Raw genomic sequence first — 19,923 nt, 5'->3', positions numbered from 1 at the left:
CTGGCTGATGTTTTGGTCAGTTTTGAATGTTGGTGGTGCTTTCACACTCGTGGTAGCATGAGACGGATTCCACAACCCACACAAGTGGCTCAGGTAGTGCAGCTCATCCAGGATGGCACATCAATGCCAGCTGTGGCAAGAAGGTTTGCTGTGTCTGTCAGCGTAGTGTCCAGAGGCTGGAGGCGCTACCAGGAGACAGGCCAGTACACCAGGAGACGTGGGGGAGGCCGTAGGAGGGCAACAACCCAGCAGCAGGACCGCTACCTCCGCCTTTGTGCAAGAAGGAACAGGAGGAGCACTGCCAGAGCCCTGCAAAATGACCTCCAGCAGGCCACAAATGTGCATGTGTCTGCACAAACGGTTAGAAACCGACTCCATGAGGATGGTATGAGGGCCCGACGTCCACAGCTTGGGGTTGTGCTCACAGCCCAACACCGTGCAGGACGCTTGGCATTTGCCAGAGAACACCAGGATTGGCAAATTTGCCACTGGCGCCTTGTGCTCTTCACAGATGAAAGCAGGTTCACAGTGAGCACATGTGACAGACGTGACAGAGTCTGGAGACGCCGTGGAGAGCGGTCTGCTGCCTGCAACATCCTTCAGCATGACCGGTTTGGCAGTGGGTCAGTAATGGTGTGGGGTGGCATTTCTTTGGAGGGCCACACAGCCCTCCATGTGCTCACCAGAGGTAGCCTGACTGCCATTAGGTACCGAGATGAGATCCTCAGACCCCTTGTGAGACCATATGCTGGTGCGGTTGGCCCTGGGTTCCTCCTAATGCAGGACAATGCTAGACCTCATGTGGCTGGAGTGTGTCAGCAGTTCCTGCAAGATGAAGGCATTGAAGCTATGGACTGGCCAGCCCATTCCCCAGACCTGCATCCGATTGAGCACATCTGGGACATCATGTCTCGCTCCATCCACCAATGTCACGTTGCACCACAGACTGTCCAGGAGTTGGCGGATGCTTTAGTCCAGGTCTGGGAGGAGATCCCTGAGGAGACCATCCGCCACCTCATCAGGAGCATGCCCAGGCGTTGTAGGGAGGTCATACAGGCACGTGGAGGCCACACACAATACTGAGCCTCATTTTGACTTGTTTTAAGGACATTACATTAAAGTTGGATCAGCATGTAGTGTTATTTCACTTTAATTTTGTGTGTGGTTCCAAATCCAGGCCTCCATTGGTTAATAAATTTGATTTCCATTGATTTTTGTGTGATTTTGTTGTCAGCACATTCAACTTTGTACAGAACAAAGTATTCAATGAGAATATTTCTTTCATTCAAATCTAGGATGTGTTATTTGAGTGTTCCCTTTATTTTTTTGAGCAGTGTACATAGTTCAAAGCACAGGACAGAGACAGGGACCAAAATCACTTTCTGATTTATTCTGGGTTATGTTAACAGTTCCAAACTTTAACACGTGTTGGGTTAAACGATGTCTGGAGTGTGTCCGTGGTAGTTTGTCTAATTTACTCAAATCAAACAGCTGTCATCTGGCATGTCCACAAATTGGCAACGAGTCTTTTACTTCAGTTTGGAGTATTTCTTTTGCCCACTCTTCTTTGGAGAATAGTTTTAATTTAGGAACTTTAGAGGGGCTTGAAGTATGAACCACAGTGCCAGGTAATTTCCAATGGCTTTAGATCCAAACTTTGAGAACGTCACTTGAGGTTTTGAATCATTTTCTTGTTGCATAACACAAAAGCATTTTTGTCTTGTGGTCATAAACTAATTGTTGGACATTCTCTATCAAGATTTTCTGGTAAAGACAAGTTGTCCAGGTCCTAAAGTTGAAAAGCAGCTCCAACCCTACACCACTACCTTGTTTGGCTGCCTGGCAGTAAAGCCTTTTTCCCCCTAAAGTAACTGGACACACATCTTGCAAAAATTTACTTTTTGTCTCATCAGTTCACAAAATACTTTCCCAGAGGTTTTGGAGATCATTAAGATATTTTCTGGAAAATGTAACATGACTCTGTGTTAGCAGTGGTTTGGCTTTGGAGCTCTAATGGAGGCCATTTTTGTCCAGATGCTTATTGTTTACTTGTGAAGGCTGACTGACCTGGATTGAAGTAAATAAATGAGGCCAGTAAAGGCTTAGCTGTTATTCCATTTTTCTTTACTGAATTGGCTGTAACCTTTGCCTCATTAAAACTGGTCAATATTCTTGAATTGCATTACTGTTTGAGATCTTGTAGCCTACTTCATGTTGTCAGACCAGGTCTACTGGCGGTAATCAGGATTGGTTGTGGCTGGTGAAACTGAGCTTGGTTGCTTTCCAACCAACAGGACTAATCACAGTTAATTCATCATTTAACAAGAGAGAATATTACTTCTTTGCACAAGGCCAGGTTGCTTTTTACAGCTTTTCCCCTGATAAATAAATTTACCGTTTGAAAACTCAGGTTCACTGAGGCTTTTCTTGTCTAATCTTGTTGCTGTGAAACATGTAAATCCCTGAGGAAATATTTCAGGGAACAAATACTTTTTCACAGCACTAGACAGTCGTGGCTAATTATGGTGTAGAAGCAAAAATAATAGATGCTTTTTAAAATTTTGTAGATGACCATTTGCATTTGGTCATCTAAAAATGCCAAAAGTGAACAAACTAACATTTGCGTTGTAGCAGCTTACTTAGATTTTATGAGAGAACCAGATTTGTTTAAATTACAGTAAACTTGTGTTGGGGAAATGAAGTAATTGTCACAACATAGTTTCTTATTTTATCGTGGATATTTATTCTTTATTCAACAGTTTTGTGTTCATTTTTAAGCTGTTTCTGCTTTCATCACAAATGTTAAAGGAACTGCGCTAACTGTTTTATCAACATGAAGGAAATACTTTGCGCCAAGCTGAGGGATCCCAACAGGGTGTTTCCTGAAAAGAAGACGACCAGGACAATCTGTCACCTCTTATATCTGCTTATCACAAACACTTCACTATCACTTTTCCATTTGGCTAACATGGACTGATAGGAGCGTGGAAACCTGCATTTTAATCAGCAAAATACCCTGAATCATAGACGTGCTTGGAATGAGTTTTCTATTTTTGACCAGGTTAATGGTTGAGTTTTGACTCAACCATTAACCTGGTTTTACCTCAAAACCAGGGTTAATCGAGTCTGAATCGTCTTTCCTTTCTGGGAGTAACAAAGGAAATACGGTTTTTAATGTGTACAAATACGCTGTTCCAGTGATAGAGCCATGTATCAATTCAGATCAGTTTATTCGTATAGCACCAGTGATTCGTCTGTTCATTACAGAGAAAGAAAATGGTATACAAAAAGATACATAATTTTCCCATTAACAAACACATATATCTTCATCATTTGCTCATAAAAATAATTAACTTATTCATGTAAAAAAAAAAGCTACAGAAACAATAATTGGCTTTGGTTAAACACAGAAAATCCAAAGCAAAGTCAGTGTCTTTGTCAGCAGCCATTTAGCAAAGAAAAGTACATCAAAATGTGCCACTGAAAAGTTAGGAAAACATAAATTAAGCAGCAAAGACAAAAAAAAAAAAAAATCAAGACATTTATATTCATTTAAATATTTTGTATTTTAAAAATGAGTGTAAATCGCATTCGGTCACATCTGATAGAGTTCAGTAACATTTTATTTTATAAAAACTCTGAAAAAACATCTCCAAAGTCTGTTCCATGTTATGGTAGTTTTAATGGAGTGTTCACATGGTCATACAACCTTTCATTTGGTATCTGGATTCAAGTTTTTATTTACTCCATATTGGGACTTCCCTGTGTATGATCTCCAAGTTTTAAATTTATTAAACCTCATTTCATTTGAAGCACTTCAGTATTTAGCTCTTTCTATTTGATACAACATGTGCATCATGGCTAGTACGCTTTTTTATTTCCTTGCAATCTGTGGAATCCTCCTATAAATAAGGGAGGTTTCTTCTCCTCCGTAATCAGTGTTATACTGGATAAAAAACTCTTATCTGTATTTTATCAGATTGCAAAATGTTGCATGTGAGGACGGTTTCAATAGAGCGAACAGCTCAGTTTGCACAGTGAGATTACTTTACAGTGTTCTGTGTGCATGTCTCTGCATGTGCAATCAGAGGTTATGATGCACTCAAGATCCAAAATATCGTTACAGTCGTAGGACAAGATATGCAGAGGATCCAGAGTACACAAAGGACTACAGTAAAGGATGTTAAGAGCTAAACTAACTCAGGGACAAGACTTTCTGGGGGCGCTTTAAGTTTACATTTAGACAACTTTGAGGAAATACTCAAACATTAATTTAGATTTTTTTCATCTAAAGGGTTTACAATGTTTCCAGGGAAAAGATGAGCCATTAGGAAAGGCTTGTTTAATAGAATTAAAACTATTAAAAGCTAATCTTGTCCTCGTAAAGTGACAGCAGCAGCAGCATAATCCAGCCGGTTAGAATGCCGGTGTTCTGCAGCAGAAACGTCTGCCACGGCCTCTTGCTGCTGACATGGACCAACGTTGGGAGCTGGGAGTAACAGAAAGGAAAGACGGCTTTTAATGTGTTTCTGCAGGATTTTTGTTTTTATTCAACAGTAATCAAGTAGTAGCACTCACCATATCAGCCAGTCCAATATAGAGAAAGAGCCCTGCAGCTATTGCACCTATCCACTGCTGGGTTGCAAGATCAGTGGCTATAGACAGAGAGATATACAGGCCTATAAAAGAGGTCAGGGCGCTGCCCACGTTTAAAAGCAACGCCTTTTGGACAGACAAGCCGCTGTGGAGCAGGATGGCAAAATCCCCTGCAGAAATAACAGCAACACAGTAATGTTAAGTCTTTAGCTAAAAACCCCAAATAGGATAAAGTCAGATGTTCAGAGTGACGTAGCTCACCGAGTTCATGAGGGAGTTCGTGGCAGAGCACCGCCACTGATGTGGCCAGACCGGACTTCCATGACATGGAGAAAGCCGCGCCTATCGCTAATCCGTCTGCAAAGTTGTGTATCCCGTCACCAATGGTTATCATGTAAGGCAGCAGGCGCTTTTCTGTAATACGAAAGATTATAGTTTGTGCAATAAACATGGTGATTATCCCGATTTCATGAACTCATTTTTCTTTGTTGGGGGATGTTTTACTCACCTCTTCTCTGCTTTTTCTGCTCTGAATCATACCTTTCTTCTTTGTCTTCATCATCAATCTGAAATGTTTGCATTACCTTTAATGTGATTCAAACAATTCAAGCAGGTTGTCTTAAAAGTAAAACTACAGGATGGTGAATTCATTTCTACGTACTTTATCTAGAAAAGAAGCCATTTACTACAAGACAAGCATGTGATGTATTTGTTTTCTTTTTTTGTGAATATTAATTCAACTTCTATAACACCTATTTCAATCAGGCAATAGTCTTAAAATGTTTTAATCTCATTAATTTGAGTCATTTACTCACCAGATCTGCCTTGGATGCAGACTGAGACTTCTCTTTTTGTTTCTTTTCCTGTTGGTACATCTCTAAAACTCCAACATGATCGCAGTGGTGAGGGTTTGATTCGTCCTACAAGAGGTGCAAAACATTTTGAAATTTAGGATAGAAATAAATATTGATCCGATGGCAATTTACAGAAAGACTAAACAGAAAGTAAATTGTTCCAATTATTTCTTATTATTATATGCTTCTTAATAGTTCCGGCAAGTGAGACCAGATGTTTATAATGACTAAGAAAAAGACACAAATCCCCCCCCTCTCACTTTCGGCGTTAAAATCATGCTAAAGTTTTTCTATTTTTGATCAGTTAGGATTATTTCTATCTGCTAACTGGCAAAAAAAAGTGACAAATTTAAATTCAAATATATTTTCTTTTAATTTTAGGCGTTTACACCCTACGGTCTGTAGAAATTGGTAGGTTGTCCTTTAAGTCCTGCGTGACTTAAATGTTTCTATCGTGCAACAAGTTTCTTATAATAGTTTTCTGAAATTCTGGCTCATTTCGTCCAGTTTGTATTCTGCCTCACGTAAACAACTTTTCAGCGTTGCACATGAATTTTCTATAGGATTAAAATTAGGGTTTTATTATGGTGTTTGGTTGGTGTTTTCAGGCTTAAAATCTTCACAGTTTTTCTCCAAATCCCTCCAAAGCCAATCAGAAGTTCACAGCCTTAAAAGCTAAATGGTCTCAGTGTATGCACACTTTTGAATTTCTAAAACCATGTCCCAATATTCTGGCTTGTAATGCAAAGAAATAATGTTGAACATCTTTACTAGCCTAAAACCTACAAAATGTTTAGTCTGATTTAATGTCAATTAGTGATTTAAACCTAATTTTATCTCTGGAGCAGATCTGAAGACACAAAAATTGCTTTTTTTTAATAATATGAAAGTTATATTTTCAGGTTCAGTGTCTCCACTTACCCCCTTATCATGATGGTGTTCAGTTTCATTTGTGACCATTGAGAAGATGGTTTCCATCAGGTAAAATACATAGACCCCTCCAACCACCGTCAGCATTTTGTATGTGTAGTCTGGGGTTTCTACGTGATCGTCGTTTGAATGCTGATGAGAGTCACTACCGTCCTCTGTGTGAACGTGTATACCAAGAATCTGAAAGCACAGCGAAAGGAAGGTCAAATTTAGATATGTTAATGCTTTTTTTAATTAATTGATAATGGAGAAGGCATAATTTATCCAACACAATCAACAATTACAGAACAAATGTACTTCGTATAATTAATTTTTTCTTCACCCACCATTGGTATGAGGTGCAGCAGGGCATCTCCAGTCAGAGCACCGACAGCCATACTGATGCAGAACTGGACACACATCTGGAAAAGGTTGGTACATGATGTACACAGCAGCATCACGATGCCAAGCATGGCAATGAGGGTTATGATGACATTGGCAACGGTTGCATAAAGATATTCTGCAGGGAGAAGAGCAGGAGAAAGAAGAGGTCAGGTTTGTCAATCAGTTAAAATAACATATCCACGTTTCATAAAGTGCAACCCAATCAAAGCAGCAGCCATTGCGTCACGCTCACTGTCAGTGGTGGAGAGCCCCTCGGGGGTCACTGGTTCTGGCACGTTGGAGCACGTTCCACTCAGGATCTGCTGGACCAGAGCAGGACTGAGCTTTGCAACGCCAGATCGACCCATGCCAGAACTTTCCTCAGTAAGTTTGTAGATCTGGATCAGTTCGTCAGCTGTGAAACAGTGCTGAAAAAGAAAAAGAACAAAAGAAAATTATTAAAATGGCATATTTTTAAACATTATTTGCAATATAATGCTGTTTTTCTTCCCGAACACAAAAGCTTATTATACAGTGTGTGCTTACTAATGAGAAAAGTGGATGATTTGAATTTATCAGTTAAACGGCTGCATGAACAAAAATATTCTTCTGAAAACTATTTTTTTGGCATTAGACTAATTAGTGGGAAAAGTGTTTGTCCCCTTTCAAATTTCTTGTTTGGAATTTTGTCTGAAATATTCCAAGTTATTAACAAACCTTTTTTAGTTTCCTAGTCAAAGTATAAGTGATTTTGAACATTTATTTGTGGAAAAACCCCCCAAAAGATGCCTTTAATGGGGTAGAAATAGATATTTTTTCACAGCAGATTATGTTGGACCAACTTAGGACTGGACAATATGGCTGAAAAACGTATCATGACGTGAGCGTTTCCTATCAGTCAATATCAATAATTACCAGTTAGTTATTTTTGTTTTAATATCTGAAACACTGCCAATCTGGTGGTGAGACCTTTCTTGTTTTATCCACAGTTTTCACTCCACACCGTTTTTTATTTTTAAGAGGTTATGAGGCAAAGAGCTAAACTGCTGCTGCGCCAGTTACTCAACAAGTTGTTGCTAGGTAACCACAAGTTACTTAGCAGGCTGTTGCTAGGCAACCAAAGAGTCGGTTAGTAAATTCCATCCAACCTTACTTAGCTGGCTGTGAGAGGTTGAGCAACTAAAGCCTTTCCTCTAAATCCCCCAGAATGCCGTGCGGTACTAGATCGGAGTTCAGCGAAATTATTGGATATTCTATCAGACGATTATCTATTGATATTGATCATGTGTTTATAGCAATATACAAAAAAATATGAAAATGATTGGAATGATCAGTTTCTCTGATTTTACTCTTTATAGGTTTATGTTTGAGTAAAATGAACATTGTTCTATTATTATATGAACTACTGACAACATGTCTCTGAAATTCCAAGCAAATATTTAGTATTTATTTGCAGAAGAAGAGAAATGGTCAAAATAATGAAAAAGATGCAGAGCTTGCAGACCTCAAATAATGCAAATAAAACAAGTTTATATTCATTTAGAAACAACAATACTAATGTTTTAACTCAGGAAGAGTTCAGAAATCAATATTTGGAGGAATAACCAGGAGGTTTTCAATGGGGTTCAGTGCAGTGGGCTCTTCATTTTTCCAAAAATGTATATTGTTATTGATTTAGGATTTCATCATGCATGTCGTACAGGTACTTACATGCTGCCAGCTGTTACTTTTAGGCCCGCTCTGCTTCCTTCGATTATGACCAATGTCGTCGTTATGGTCATGGTCGTCCTCTGAACCAATATTCAGGTTCGTCATGAGAACCTCCAAATCTGCAGAACACAAAGCACAACTGAGCACAAATATCTAGACATGAACCATTTCTCCTTAGTTTCAGTATGGACTGGACTGCCGGATTATTTACCATGGACAGTGAAATTTTCTGAACCAAGTTGGGTTATGATATAATCCAGAAAGAAGTTCTCTTCAGGCAGGGACTGACCACTGAAGCAGTAACCAAGCAGGGCATAGTACAGGACACGCCCCAACACCGCACCCACTTCCTGTTTCTGGTCTGGAAACAACGGGTCCACTTCCTCCATGATGCTGCTGGCCGCTACACAGCTCTGAGGACAGAAAGGTAAGCATCCGCAATAAATAAAAGGTTTGTCTCCAAACGTCCTGTAAGTTTAGTTGATTTAAATTTTTAAAAAAAACTGAAAACCCTCCCCACATGACTCACTGAAGGTTTAGAGACTCATCCTCGTTTCAAATTTGAAGTTATTTAGCAAGTATGGCACATAAACAGCAGCTTAAGGAGGGAGAATGTTACTTAGTTCACTTTAATTAATGTTACTGCTGGGAAATCTGATCTACTGGCTTCTGTTTCGCTTCATATTAAAGCAACTTTTGGATTAATATACAAAATAATTTTATACATCATTTCTCGTTTGAAAAAAATGCAGAAAAATTTACAAACTGGAGATGTTACACAAGTAAGAGTAGCACTACCTCAACATATTTTAACTCCAGTAAAGGTAACCAAGAAATTACTCAAGTAAAAAAGTATTTGGTTAAAAGGTTTACTCAAGTACTGAGTAACTGATCAAATGAATCGTTTAATATTTAAAAATTACATAATCAGACCAAAACATACAGTGAAGTGGAAATTTTTGTATTTTAAAAGACTAAAATAACAACAAAAATATCAAAATCAGACACAAAAAAAAAAAATTCCAAATCAATTTCTTTCAATAAATAAAAAATAAAAAAAATTCTACTTTAACAAAAACTGCAGGTGTTTTTGTCTTTTGAATTTTTGGTTAAAAAAAATGAGAATCCAGAAATTTTACTCAACTAAGATGAGAAATACTTCAAAATAAAATTACTCAAGTAAAAATAAAAAGTACAGCATAGTAAAAAAATATATATATATATCTATATATAAATATAGATATATATATATATTTTAAAGTTACTCAAGTAAAAATAAAAAGTACAGCATAGTAAAAAAAATATATACGGTATATATATATATATATATTTTAAAGTTACTCAAGTAAATGTAATTGAGTAACAATTACTAGTTGGGTAGTAACTGGATGTAGGTGGGTTGAACAGCGCTAACAGTTTAGCATTCTGCAGCAAAAACAAGCTGAAAACAAAAAGAAATAAATATGCAGTTTGTTAAAAAATATTCACTATCCAAGAAACAAAAATGTTAAACTTCCTCATGATATTCTAAAATATATAATGAAACTGGGATTGCTGCATTTTGTATGACTGAAGCTGGAATGTGGCCGTTTTTACCAGACCTTAGCTGGGATCTGACCTCTGTCCGGGGAGGTGCATGGTTTCAGGAGACCAGACTTTGATGGTGCGAACATGCAGTGTGAAACTTTGACTTGTCAGCTGGTGCTATTAACCAATAAAATATTTCTTAAATTACTTATTGATACCTTCAATGTACAATAAAAGCTGAAAAATTTTAACTACAGAGTGATAAAGACCGTTACGCAAGCTTCTCAAATTGCTTATGGATTTATTTTGTTTATTCAGGGCAGTAGTTTCCGAACTTATAATAATTAAACTTGAAATAAGAGTCTTGAAACCATCTTCTCTTCAAGCTCATTAAACCTTAAGCAAAAATATGCAACAAGCCAAATTGTCTAATTTAAAGACTAATTTTGAACATAAACTTTTGGTATTTTAGGATCCAAGCATCGTAACTTCATGATTTTCTTGTATTTTTATGCACCAGAAGACGGGTATCTAAGGGTTTTACCTTATTATTTGATGGCTCATAGTGGTTCTGCAGGTCCTGAATCACACCCTCAAGTCCACCAACACCGATGTGAGTGTGCGAGCGGTGGTCAGAGTGTGTGTGTTTGTGCAGGAAGCGGTCCGTCTCCTCTGCCCACTTCCCCTGACCAACGGCCGCACAGACCAAGCCCGGCGAGGAGAGGTACAGGACGCTGCCTGCAGCGAGAGCCGGGAACTGAGACACGCTGACCGTTACGTTTTCCTCAACGTTTCCGCTTTCTTCCCTCCCATGGACAGAGTGATTCCCGATGAGTTGATGAACAGAACCTGCCAGGTCACACTGAGTATTCAAACGATGAAAGAGACAAAGAAAAAAAACACAAACACACACGAGATCAGTTCAGCTTTGCAGGAATTAGTCAGAGGTTTTCAATAGTGCAACAGATTAAACAACAACCTGTGGTGCCTTGCATTCATTTACAGTAAATGTTTTAAGGTTTTCCCACCCTCTAGCCAAAAGCATCAATGTGATTTCTAATAATATCGGGATTTCATGTGATTTATGTGACAAAATTTAATTATTGTGAATTCTCGCAATTCTTTTCAAATAAAAATCTTCCAAGGTGTGGTTTCAAAATTTGGTTCGTCCCGACATATTTTTCTAGTACACATCTTTTGTTTTTGCCTTTGTAGAAGTATTACCTTTAATTATGACAACATTTCCTATATTTCTAAGATCAATATTAACGTCTGGATCTATTCTGAGTAGAAATGAGCGAAGTTCAAGCATCAGAAACTGAATTTCACTCAGCTCTGTTGAGATGTGAGCAGCAGCAAACGATGAGACGAGAAACATTCATTACAGGCTACAATTTAGGCGACCTAATCCTTTAAACTGACAATAATGGTTGTATATTTCATGTTGTAAGTTAGACTTGCATTTCGAGTCAACATTAAATGAATTGTTTCCTGCAACTAAAAGACATCAGGAAGGAAAGTGGGGGCTGTTGAATGATCTGGACAGAAACTTTCAACAAATACAGAAAAATATTACTTTAATTTTTAGTTGTTATCAAAGCCATAAATACAAAGTTATGTTTTGCATAAATAATTATTCTTTTCTGTCCCATTGGAGTCACACAAGAGATATTTCACAGTTTCATGCTGCACATTGATGCATGTTACAGCTGTCATCGAAGAAGTTCAAGGACTCTGTTCCTACTGATAAAGTATTTCATCTCAATCAGATATTATAGCAATTTGTCAAACAGGTGGAATAGTCTAATATGAAGAAAGGAAAGCAGTTCAGCCTCAGTGATGAAACAAAAAGCTTTATTGTTCTTCTGATAACTTAACAAGTTCCTATGAAATGTTAGATTAAGAACTCTTTATAGGTAGAGAAAAAAATGTTTTAATTTCAGTAATACATTTTGTACTAAAGCTATGTTAATATTAGCCAGTAGGTTTTAAAAGAACACAGACGTGATACAATTAAGTTTCATTCTTTAGTCTCAAAAACATCCAGATACAAGGGTTAAAAAAATACTGTGTGACTTTACATGTTTTTATTAAATTTTTGACACCAATTTGGAAGTAATTCAATACAGATTCAACATTTGAACAGATTAATGAAAAGTATAAAAACTACAAATATTTAACTTTCAAGGTAAAAGCCATACATTAGCAGTAATAACAGGAATGGTTTCCTGGGTGCAAATGTTAGATTTCTGACCCAAGCCATGTTGTTACACTTTGCAATCATCTATGTTAAACAAAAGTAAAGCAAAAATGTGAAACCAGAATGTAAACTTCAGCAGCAGTAGCTTAAAATAATAGCCTTTTTGTGTGAGTTTATCAGCACCTCCGATCTTAGAGGGATTCTGACCTACAAGTTACAACGTAACTTAAGTTTATTGAGACCAGGAACCTGCTTTTGAGTTTGAGGTCTGGACTTTGACTGGAATATTACAACACCTCAATTCTTTTCTTTTTTTGAGCTGTTCTTCAAATATTTGCAAGGAGGCTGAGGTCACTTGGGTCCTGAGGTAATAAAACAAGCCCAAGTCATGACCCCTCCACTACCGTGCTTGACAGTTAACATACAGAGAGTTATTTTGGTTTTGAGAAATAACAAAAGATACACAGTCATTGTGACTAAGAGAGACACATCTGAGTTGAGTTCCTTGTATTTAAAAAAGGTCAAGTAAAGCAATAGCATAGATTTCAAAGTGTTGTTGAATTATTGCTGTAGCTTAACTAATTTCTGGTAATTTAGGAATTTTATGAGAGATTAAATGCATTTTCTGGACATTTCTTATTCAGATCCAACTCTGCTAACCTGAGACATGCAGCCACTTCTTTTGCTTTTCTAGAGAGAAAAGGTTCTGTTAATATAAAGCAATGCATGTTTTTCTGACATAAACTTTAACAAATTTTTAAATCTAAATTTAACAATTGGTTTTACAAATATAATTCGCTTTGATGAAAAACAACAGAACAATTCAGGACTGTGTCTTTTCTCCAAGAGCCGAGAAATATTACACATTAGTTTGCGTGCAAGATTTATGGATATCATTACATTTATTGGAAAATGCTGCTCCGTAACGCATCGCATTCCCTTTTTTGATTTTACCTTTTTGTTATTTCTGTTACAATTTCACTGATACAATGAATTCCCCTGTTTACAGACAAAAGATTATCAATTTTTACTTTTGATAAAAACAGCTTTCATTAATCAATGCATTTATTGATAACTGTGGTTCCCAAAGATGGGGTCGGGGCCCCTCTGGTGGTCACAAATCAACAATTGTGGGGTCATGAGACGCTCTTCAAAAATCAAACTAAATAAAAATATCACTGTAAAGCATATTTATGATGTAAATGTCAGAAGAGCTAAATAAAAATTATATATTTTCTGTTAATTGTATTTTTAATGTCATTATGCCCATCGCTACTGCTAATTAAAATTTATCTGGAGCCGTAAAATCAACATGATCAGAAAAAGCATATTGCTTGAATATACCGGCTTTAAAATGTGTTAATTTTCTGGTTAAATTCAAGAATGTTTGAAAGAATTAATATTTTTTATTTTTTTTTAAACAAGAAAGTTTTTGTATTTTAACTGATGTGAACAAAGGTGGACCTTTTCTGCTTTTATTAGTTAATTTAATAAAAATGTCCACATCTTTTTATCCTTTCAAATAAAAGGAAATTAAAGGAGTACACATAATTAGTAACTTCATGATGAAACAAAAAACATAATATATTATATTATTGTTATTTTGTTGGGGCTTTTATGCAGATATTGTATGCAAACACAGAGAAATTACTAAAACAAGCTCTTTTATTATTATATAATGTTTAAAAAAATGCTGCAAAGTTTTATAGATTTTTCTAGAATAACTGGAACCCTGAAGGAAACGGAGCCGCACCGACACCAGAGCTGCAGGGTAATAATAAACCAGCAACCAGGGTGTCTGAAGCTTAAACGTTAAAAATCACCGTTTATTCTCTTAATTTAAAATTTAATTCTCTATGCACATACGTTCTGGTTTGAGTTAAAGAAATAAAAATGTGTTTTTGTTATTTTTTTTATTGTCAGGATAATCTGGAATTATTTAAAAATCAGTCAAAGATGTAATTATTCAAACATACTTATCTTATTTTTTAATATTGTTATATATCAGTATCATTAAATTTTTACTTTTTATTTTCATTTCCCCACTGTTGGACACCTAATTTCTCTACTGCGTTACAATAATCCTGTTCTACATTTTAAATTGGTTTAATATAAAAATGTTCATATATATTCCATTTTTGTAAAAGTTGTATGTTCATAGATGTACTTTTTTAAATGTTAGATTACAGAATAAAGTCGATATACAATCTGTATAAATTTAAATATGCACTTTCTTACAACTTCTTGACCCATAAGTTTAAATTTGTTTTAGTTTTATGTCTGTAAAATTGTCCAAAGAAAAAAAAAAGAAGGATAGATTAGATTAGGCGCTACTGCCTCTTTTTCCGAAACAGTTTCAACTTTCCGTAGCAGATAATTACTAAGAATTAGGTTTTTATTTTACGGTATTTTAAAAAAACAACAACAAAAAAGCAAATAATAAAAACAAAATATAAGTTTTAAGTTTTACTTTCAAGTTTGAATTTAATCAACTTAACTTCGCTTTCTATTACTTTTTAAGCATTTACTTATTAAGATACACTTTGTTTTTAACCAAGTCAACATTTTACGACCAATATTTTTGCATCTAAGAAAATCCTTTTTATTTCCGCGGGTAACCAGTAGCTCTTGGACCTGGACCTCTCTCCCCCTGAGTAGCAGTTCGGCTCCCGGCTCCATCGACCCTAACCTGGCAGCCAGGTTCGGCCCAATAAAACTCACCTTTCCACACGGCACCTCGCCGCACTGCACACGATTCTGCAGGGTATTAAAGAGGGAGCGAAGGGACTCCCCGGTCAGAAAGCGCTGGCCCGGAGACACCACGCTGACGACAGCGCCGTACGCGTCCTCCACAGCCGAAGCGGAACCAACCGAACCCGGACAGCAGGAGAGGGAAAGAAGCAGCAGGACGACGGACTTCATCTTAAAACTTCCTTCAGCCTGGGATATAAGTTTAAAGCTGCTGCAGCGGCGGCACATTGAGCCGTGCGGAGCCTCTGCTCGCAGATATAAGCCTGACAAGCGGCCATGCTCTCACCGGATCTGGACTCTGGATTGTGATTGGCTGAGACGTGGCTCGGAGTTTGGCGCACCTGTTGCCTACAACACCTGCAGACTAGAGAGGGGGTCTCTTCAGCAACATGAGGTCTCTCTTGTTGCGGGTGTGCACTGACTTTCTGGAATAAAAATATTTAATTTCATTTTAGCATTTTAATGGAACAAATGGAGTGATAATGATCTGAAGCATGACCTCTGGAAAAATGTTACATAACGTTAGTGGATACAAAGGGCAACTTATAAATAGTGACTGGAAATTGGTAACTTATACATACGCGGAAAAGTACATTTGCTACCAAAACTTTAAAATATGGTAGTATGACCTTTGGAAGAAGCTATTATTGTCTAAACTTTTGTGATATTAGTAGTTTTGTCAGTTTTTGATAATTTAGGCAACATTGCCCAGGACGGAGCTAAATGGTGCTGCAGTTGGGCCTGAAAGTGTCCCGCATGCGCAGTAGAATAGTGTGCTCAGTGTTTTGCCAACCGCCATAAAAAGAAGAATTAGTGCTCAGTGTTTGCAGAAGTAAACATGGATGCTAACGGTGGAGCATAGCTTACGATTTTAAAGTTGGAGCCAGAACTTTGACAACTGAATCCTCATTACATTCCACCATAATTGTTTTTCTTCCCGCTTGCGTATATCAGGACGCAGACTAGTGACGTTTGTCGAGTATCAATGACGTTCAAGTCGGTTGGATGCGACCTGGACGGTGGGTCACATTTGAATCGGATACGTATGGGATATCCAAGGCTGCGTTCATACTGCAGCCTGAAGTGACCCAATTCAGATTATTTTATTTTTTTTGTCAAATCGGATTTTTTTGCTAGGGCCGTTCACACTACCAAACATCCGCGACCTGAATGTACTGCAGCCTGAATGAGCAACGGCCTGAAAGTGTCCCGCATGCGCAGTAGGGGGCGCAATAACGTCAGCGTTCTCAGTGTTCTGCCACCCGCCATAAAAAGAAGAAGAAGCCCTCAGTGTTTGCAAACATGGAAGCTAACGGTGGAGCATAGCTTACACATTTCAAGTTGTTGTCTGACCGGAACCAGCACTTTAACAACTTAATCCTCACATAGTCCGTCATAGTAGTTTTTTAGGACGCAAAATAGTGAGATTTGTTGAGTATCAGTGACGTTCGGATGAATGCAACCTGGACATTAGGTCACATTTGAATCGGATGTGTATCAGATACGGATCTCATTAAAAAAAGAATCTGACTTGTGCTGTTCAAACTGTCATGAAAAGATCGGATACAGGTCGCATTACGTCAAAAAAAATCCGAATTGGGTCACTTCAGGCTGCAGTGTGAACGCAGCATTAGTAGCGCTGTTGTCTTCTTGAAAGAAGAACCAGACCTGGATGGGGTTTACAGGTTCTCTCTGGGTGAATGTCCAAAAACATGACTGCTAGGTACCTTTAAACTGTCTTTAGTTGTGTATGTGTGTGCAGTCTTGTATTTGATACAGTGTAAGGAGCAGTTTCCAAACCAATACTCCATTGTGAGAAATGTTTTTGGATTAGGGGTTAGCTTTTGAAGGACTAAAGTGTGAATTGAGTTTAGGGCACTTTTGGGGTTCGGTATCTTCTGTTAATGGTTAGATTTAGGGTCAGGCTTAAAAAATTAATGCAAAGTCACTGCCAATCTGTTCAAAGTGTGAACACAATGACAGTATAGATGTTGGATGGAAGCATCAGCAAAAGATGGGGAAAAAATAGTTTTTCATTTCTGTTTTGCCCCAAAAGAGTTTTGCTTTACTTTTTAAAGGTGAAGTCAGTAGATGTTTGGTTGAGTTACGCCAGTTTTGCTGCCAACACAAGAGGATGTTACCTGGTTTGGACTGTGAATAACAACACCAGGAAGATTTTCTGAATGTGCGTAAGTGGGGTGAGGGTAACCTGTGACATTTTTCTGTTATTTGTAACTTGCAGTCTGGCTTCATGCAGAACTTCCACTGGTTGTTGTGGCTGTACTTTAGCAAACTTTTTCAAAAAGTTTTATTTTGAAAACTTTTTTGGAGTTACGCTGCTGCCTTCTCAGTCAGATTAAAGTCCAGCTGCTGTCTAGGCCAGCTAAGGTATTGTTTTTGAGACGTTGGCTCTTTGTCATGCAATCAAGTTCTCTAGAGCACAAATTGATGGTTGGATATATATTCCTTCAGGATGGTGGAGAGCATGATTTATGGTTCTGTCAAGCAGCAAAATGTTTAGATCTTGATCACCGAAGCAGGCCCAGATCATTACACTACCACCACCATGTTTTTATGTAGGGATCGTTTAAAAATATGCGTTAATTTAACATGGATATAATGAGATGCATCCCTTTTGAAATGTTCTACTTTTGTCCGGCCGGCCTACAGAGTATTTTCCTAAATGTTTTGGAGTATCATCAAGATGTTTTTGCCCTTTTGAACTCGCCCATTAATGCACATTTTGGCCAGTCTAATGTTATTGCTGCATCATCAACTCTTTTGTGACCTCTTGGATGAGTCATTGATTCGCTCTTGGAGTAATTTCGGATATCTGGGCACTCCTGGAACGGTCCTCGTCTTCATTTATGGAGATTGTCTCTCACTGTGATGCTGCACCTGGAGTCCCAAATCATTTGAAAAATGACTTCTGGCGGTTCTCCACTCAGGAACCTCCTTCAGGAACTAAAACATCGCATTGTGAAATCTGCTTTTACATTGGGTGGAGATCTGTGCCTCCGGGTGGCTGAAGGAGGAATCGCTACAGTGGATGTAATCTACATAAACAACCGACAGGGATTCAAATATCAACGTAGAACATAAGGAGGTTCTGGGAACAGGTTCACCTGTTGCAACCTTGACTAGATTGATACATTATTCACCTTTTTCTTCTTATCTATTCTTAAGGTTGAGGTTGTCTGTTGTCTTTTCAGATCTTTTAGCTTATTTTATGTTCTAGGATAAGCTCTATGTTTGGAAAACAGATTGATAATTTGTACTACAAATTACCCTGGAGTATAAGTGTGTACATTAAATCAAAATTTTTAAGCCAGATATTCCTTGCTTAGTTATCCAGGTTATAGGTTATTCTTCTCAACCCACTGTTTATCCTTAATGTTTGATGTTAGTTAATTTCACCCATGCTTTTTGGGGTCTAAAACCAATCCCAGGAAGCTGGGTCAAACCCCAAACCCTCGTTAAGGACCTCAGGATACAAGAAACACCAGATTGGGAGGCAGTTGGGACAAGGCCCCTAAGTAAACTCAAGACTAAAATCATATTTAATCTAGGTTTTCATTAGCAAAACTGATAATACAGATTTATTTTAATTGTTTATTTGCTTGATGACACAACAGACGTTTATGTTGGATCACAGTAAGTCTATTTTACACTGTTAAGACAATAAATACTACAGGCCAATTCAATTAATTAGAATATTTTTGAAAACTAAATTCATTACAGTGTCTCAATCCAATGAGTGAAAGAGTGCATAGATTTTTTTCTTTTAGTTTTTAAGCTGTTATTTCTGTTAATTATGACAATTTTCACCTCCAACTAGTGAAAACACATCATTTAAGATAAAAATATTACATCACACCAAATAAAATGTTTTAATACAGAAATATGGGCCAAATATATGTGTATGTTTCTTTCGAAAGGTACTTTCTAATCAGACAGACACGCCTCATTGGATCCTGTATTCAAATTTTTTGACTATTACTGACTGAATTAATGACTTGCATTTTTAAAAGAAAACTTGCAGCTTTGTCTCTTTTTAACTTGTTTTCTATTTTACTTTAGATTAGAATACACTGTTTTATCAGAAGCTTGACAATCCGCCCAGGGCTGATAAATGTCACAAAACACTGACTCACAACCTGTAAGTAATAGTTGTTTTAAAAAGAGGCTGGTGCTTGGCATCATTGTTTCTCTTCTGTGAACCATGGTTATCTCGAAAGAAACACGTGCAGTCATCATTGCACTGCACAAAAATGGCCTAACAGGAAAGAGAATCGCAGCTAGAAAGATTGCACCTCAGTCAACAATCTATCGCATCATCAAGAACTTCAAGGAGAGAGGTTCCATTGTTGCCAAAAAGGCTCCAGGGCGCCCAAGAAAGACCAGCAAGCACCAGGACCGTCTCTTAAAAGTGTTTCAGCTGCGGGATCGGGCTACCAGCAGTGCAGAGCTTGCTCAGGAATGGCAGCAGGCAGGTGTGAGTGCATCTGCATGCACTGTGAGGCGGAGACTCTTGGAGCAAGGCCTGGTCTCAAGGAGGGCAGCAAAGAAGCCACTTCTCTCCAGGAAAAACATCAGGGACAGACTGATATTCTGCAAAAGGTACAGGGAGTGGACTGCTGAGGACTGGGGTAAAGTCATTTTCTCTGATGAATCCCCTTTCCGATTGTTTGGGACATCTGGAAAACAGCTTGTTCGGAGAAGACGAGGTGAGCACTACCACCAGTCTTGTCTCATGCCAACTGTAAAGCATCCTGAAACCATTCATGTGTGGGGTTGCTTCTCAGCCAAGGGAGTCGGCTCTCTCACAGTCTTACCTAAAAACACAGCCATGAATAAAGAATGGTACCAGAATGTCCTCCGAGAGCAACTTCTCCCAACCGTCCAAGAGCAGTTTGGTGATGAACAATGCCTTTTCCAGCATGATGGAGCATCTTGCCATAAAGCAAAGGTGATATCTAACTGGCTCAGGGA

At 37.9% G+C, this 19,923-nt stretch overlaps 1 protein-coding gene across 1 annotated transcript; it reads right to left on the bottom strand.

The window, feature by feature from the left end:
- Window positions 1–3,213: 3,213 nt before the first annotated feature.
- slc39a4 (solute carrier family 39 member 4) lies at window positions 3,214–16,022 on the bottom strand. Its single transcript, XM_028035168.1, has 12 exons — window positions 14,902–16,022; window positions 10,525–10,842; window positions 8,665–8,866; window positions 8,454–8,572; window positions 6,997–7,171; window positions 6,707–6,879; window positions 6,372–6,560; window positions 5,412–5,516; window positions 5,105–5,162; window positions 4,858–5,010; window positions 4,579–4,766; window positions 3,214–4,489 (listed from the first exon to the last, which is right to left on the bottom strand). The coding sequence occupies exons 1-12, from the start codon at window positions 15,157–15,159 to the stop codon at window positions 4,361–4,363; spliced, it is 2,067 nt and encodes a 688-aa protein (XP_027890969.1). The 5' UTR covers window positions 15,160–16,022; the 3' UTR covers window positions 3,214–4,360.
- Window positions 16,023–19,923: the final 3,901 nt, after the last annotated feature.

Source organism: Xiphophorus couchianus, chromosome 13 (genome assembly GCF_001444195.1).
Source record: "Xiphophorus couchianus chromosome 13, X_couchianus-1.0, whole genome shotgun sequence".
NCBI classification, from domain to species: Eukaryota; Metazoa; Chordata; class Actinopteri; order Cyprinodontiformes; family Poeciliidae; genus Xiphophorus; species Xiphophorus couchianus.
This window is presented reverse-complemented; position numbering and strand designations above follow the sequence as displayed.

What these genes read in the sequence shown, in the direction of transcription:
- slc39a4 (XM_028035168.1), bottom strand. Translation starts at nt 15,159, where the DNA reads ATGTGCCGCCGCTGCAGCAGCTTTAAACTTATATCCCAGGCTGAAGGA. An exon ending in ATGAGCCATCAAATAATAAG is followed by an intron (nt 8,867 to 10,524) that starts GTAAAACCCTTA and finishes TTCTGTCCTCAG; the next exon opens with AGCTGTGTAGCGGCCAGCAG. An exon ending in GCAGAAAAAGCAGAGAAGAG is followed by an intron (nt 5,011 to 5,104) that starts GTGAGTAAAACA and finishes TTCGTATTACAG; the next exon opens with AAAAGCGCCTGCTGCCTTAC.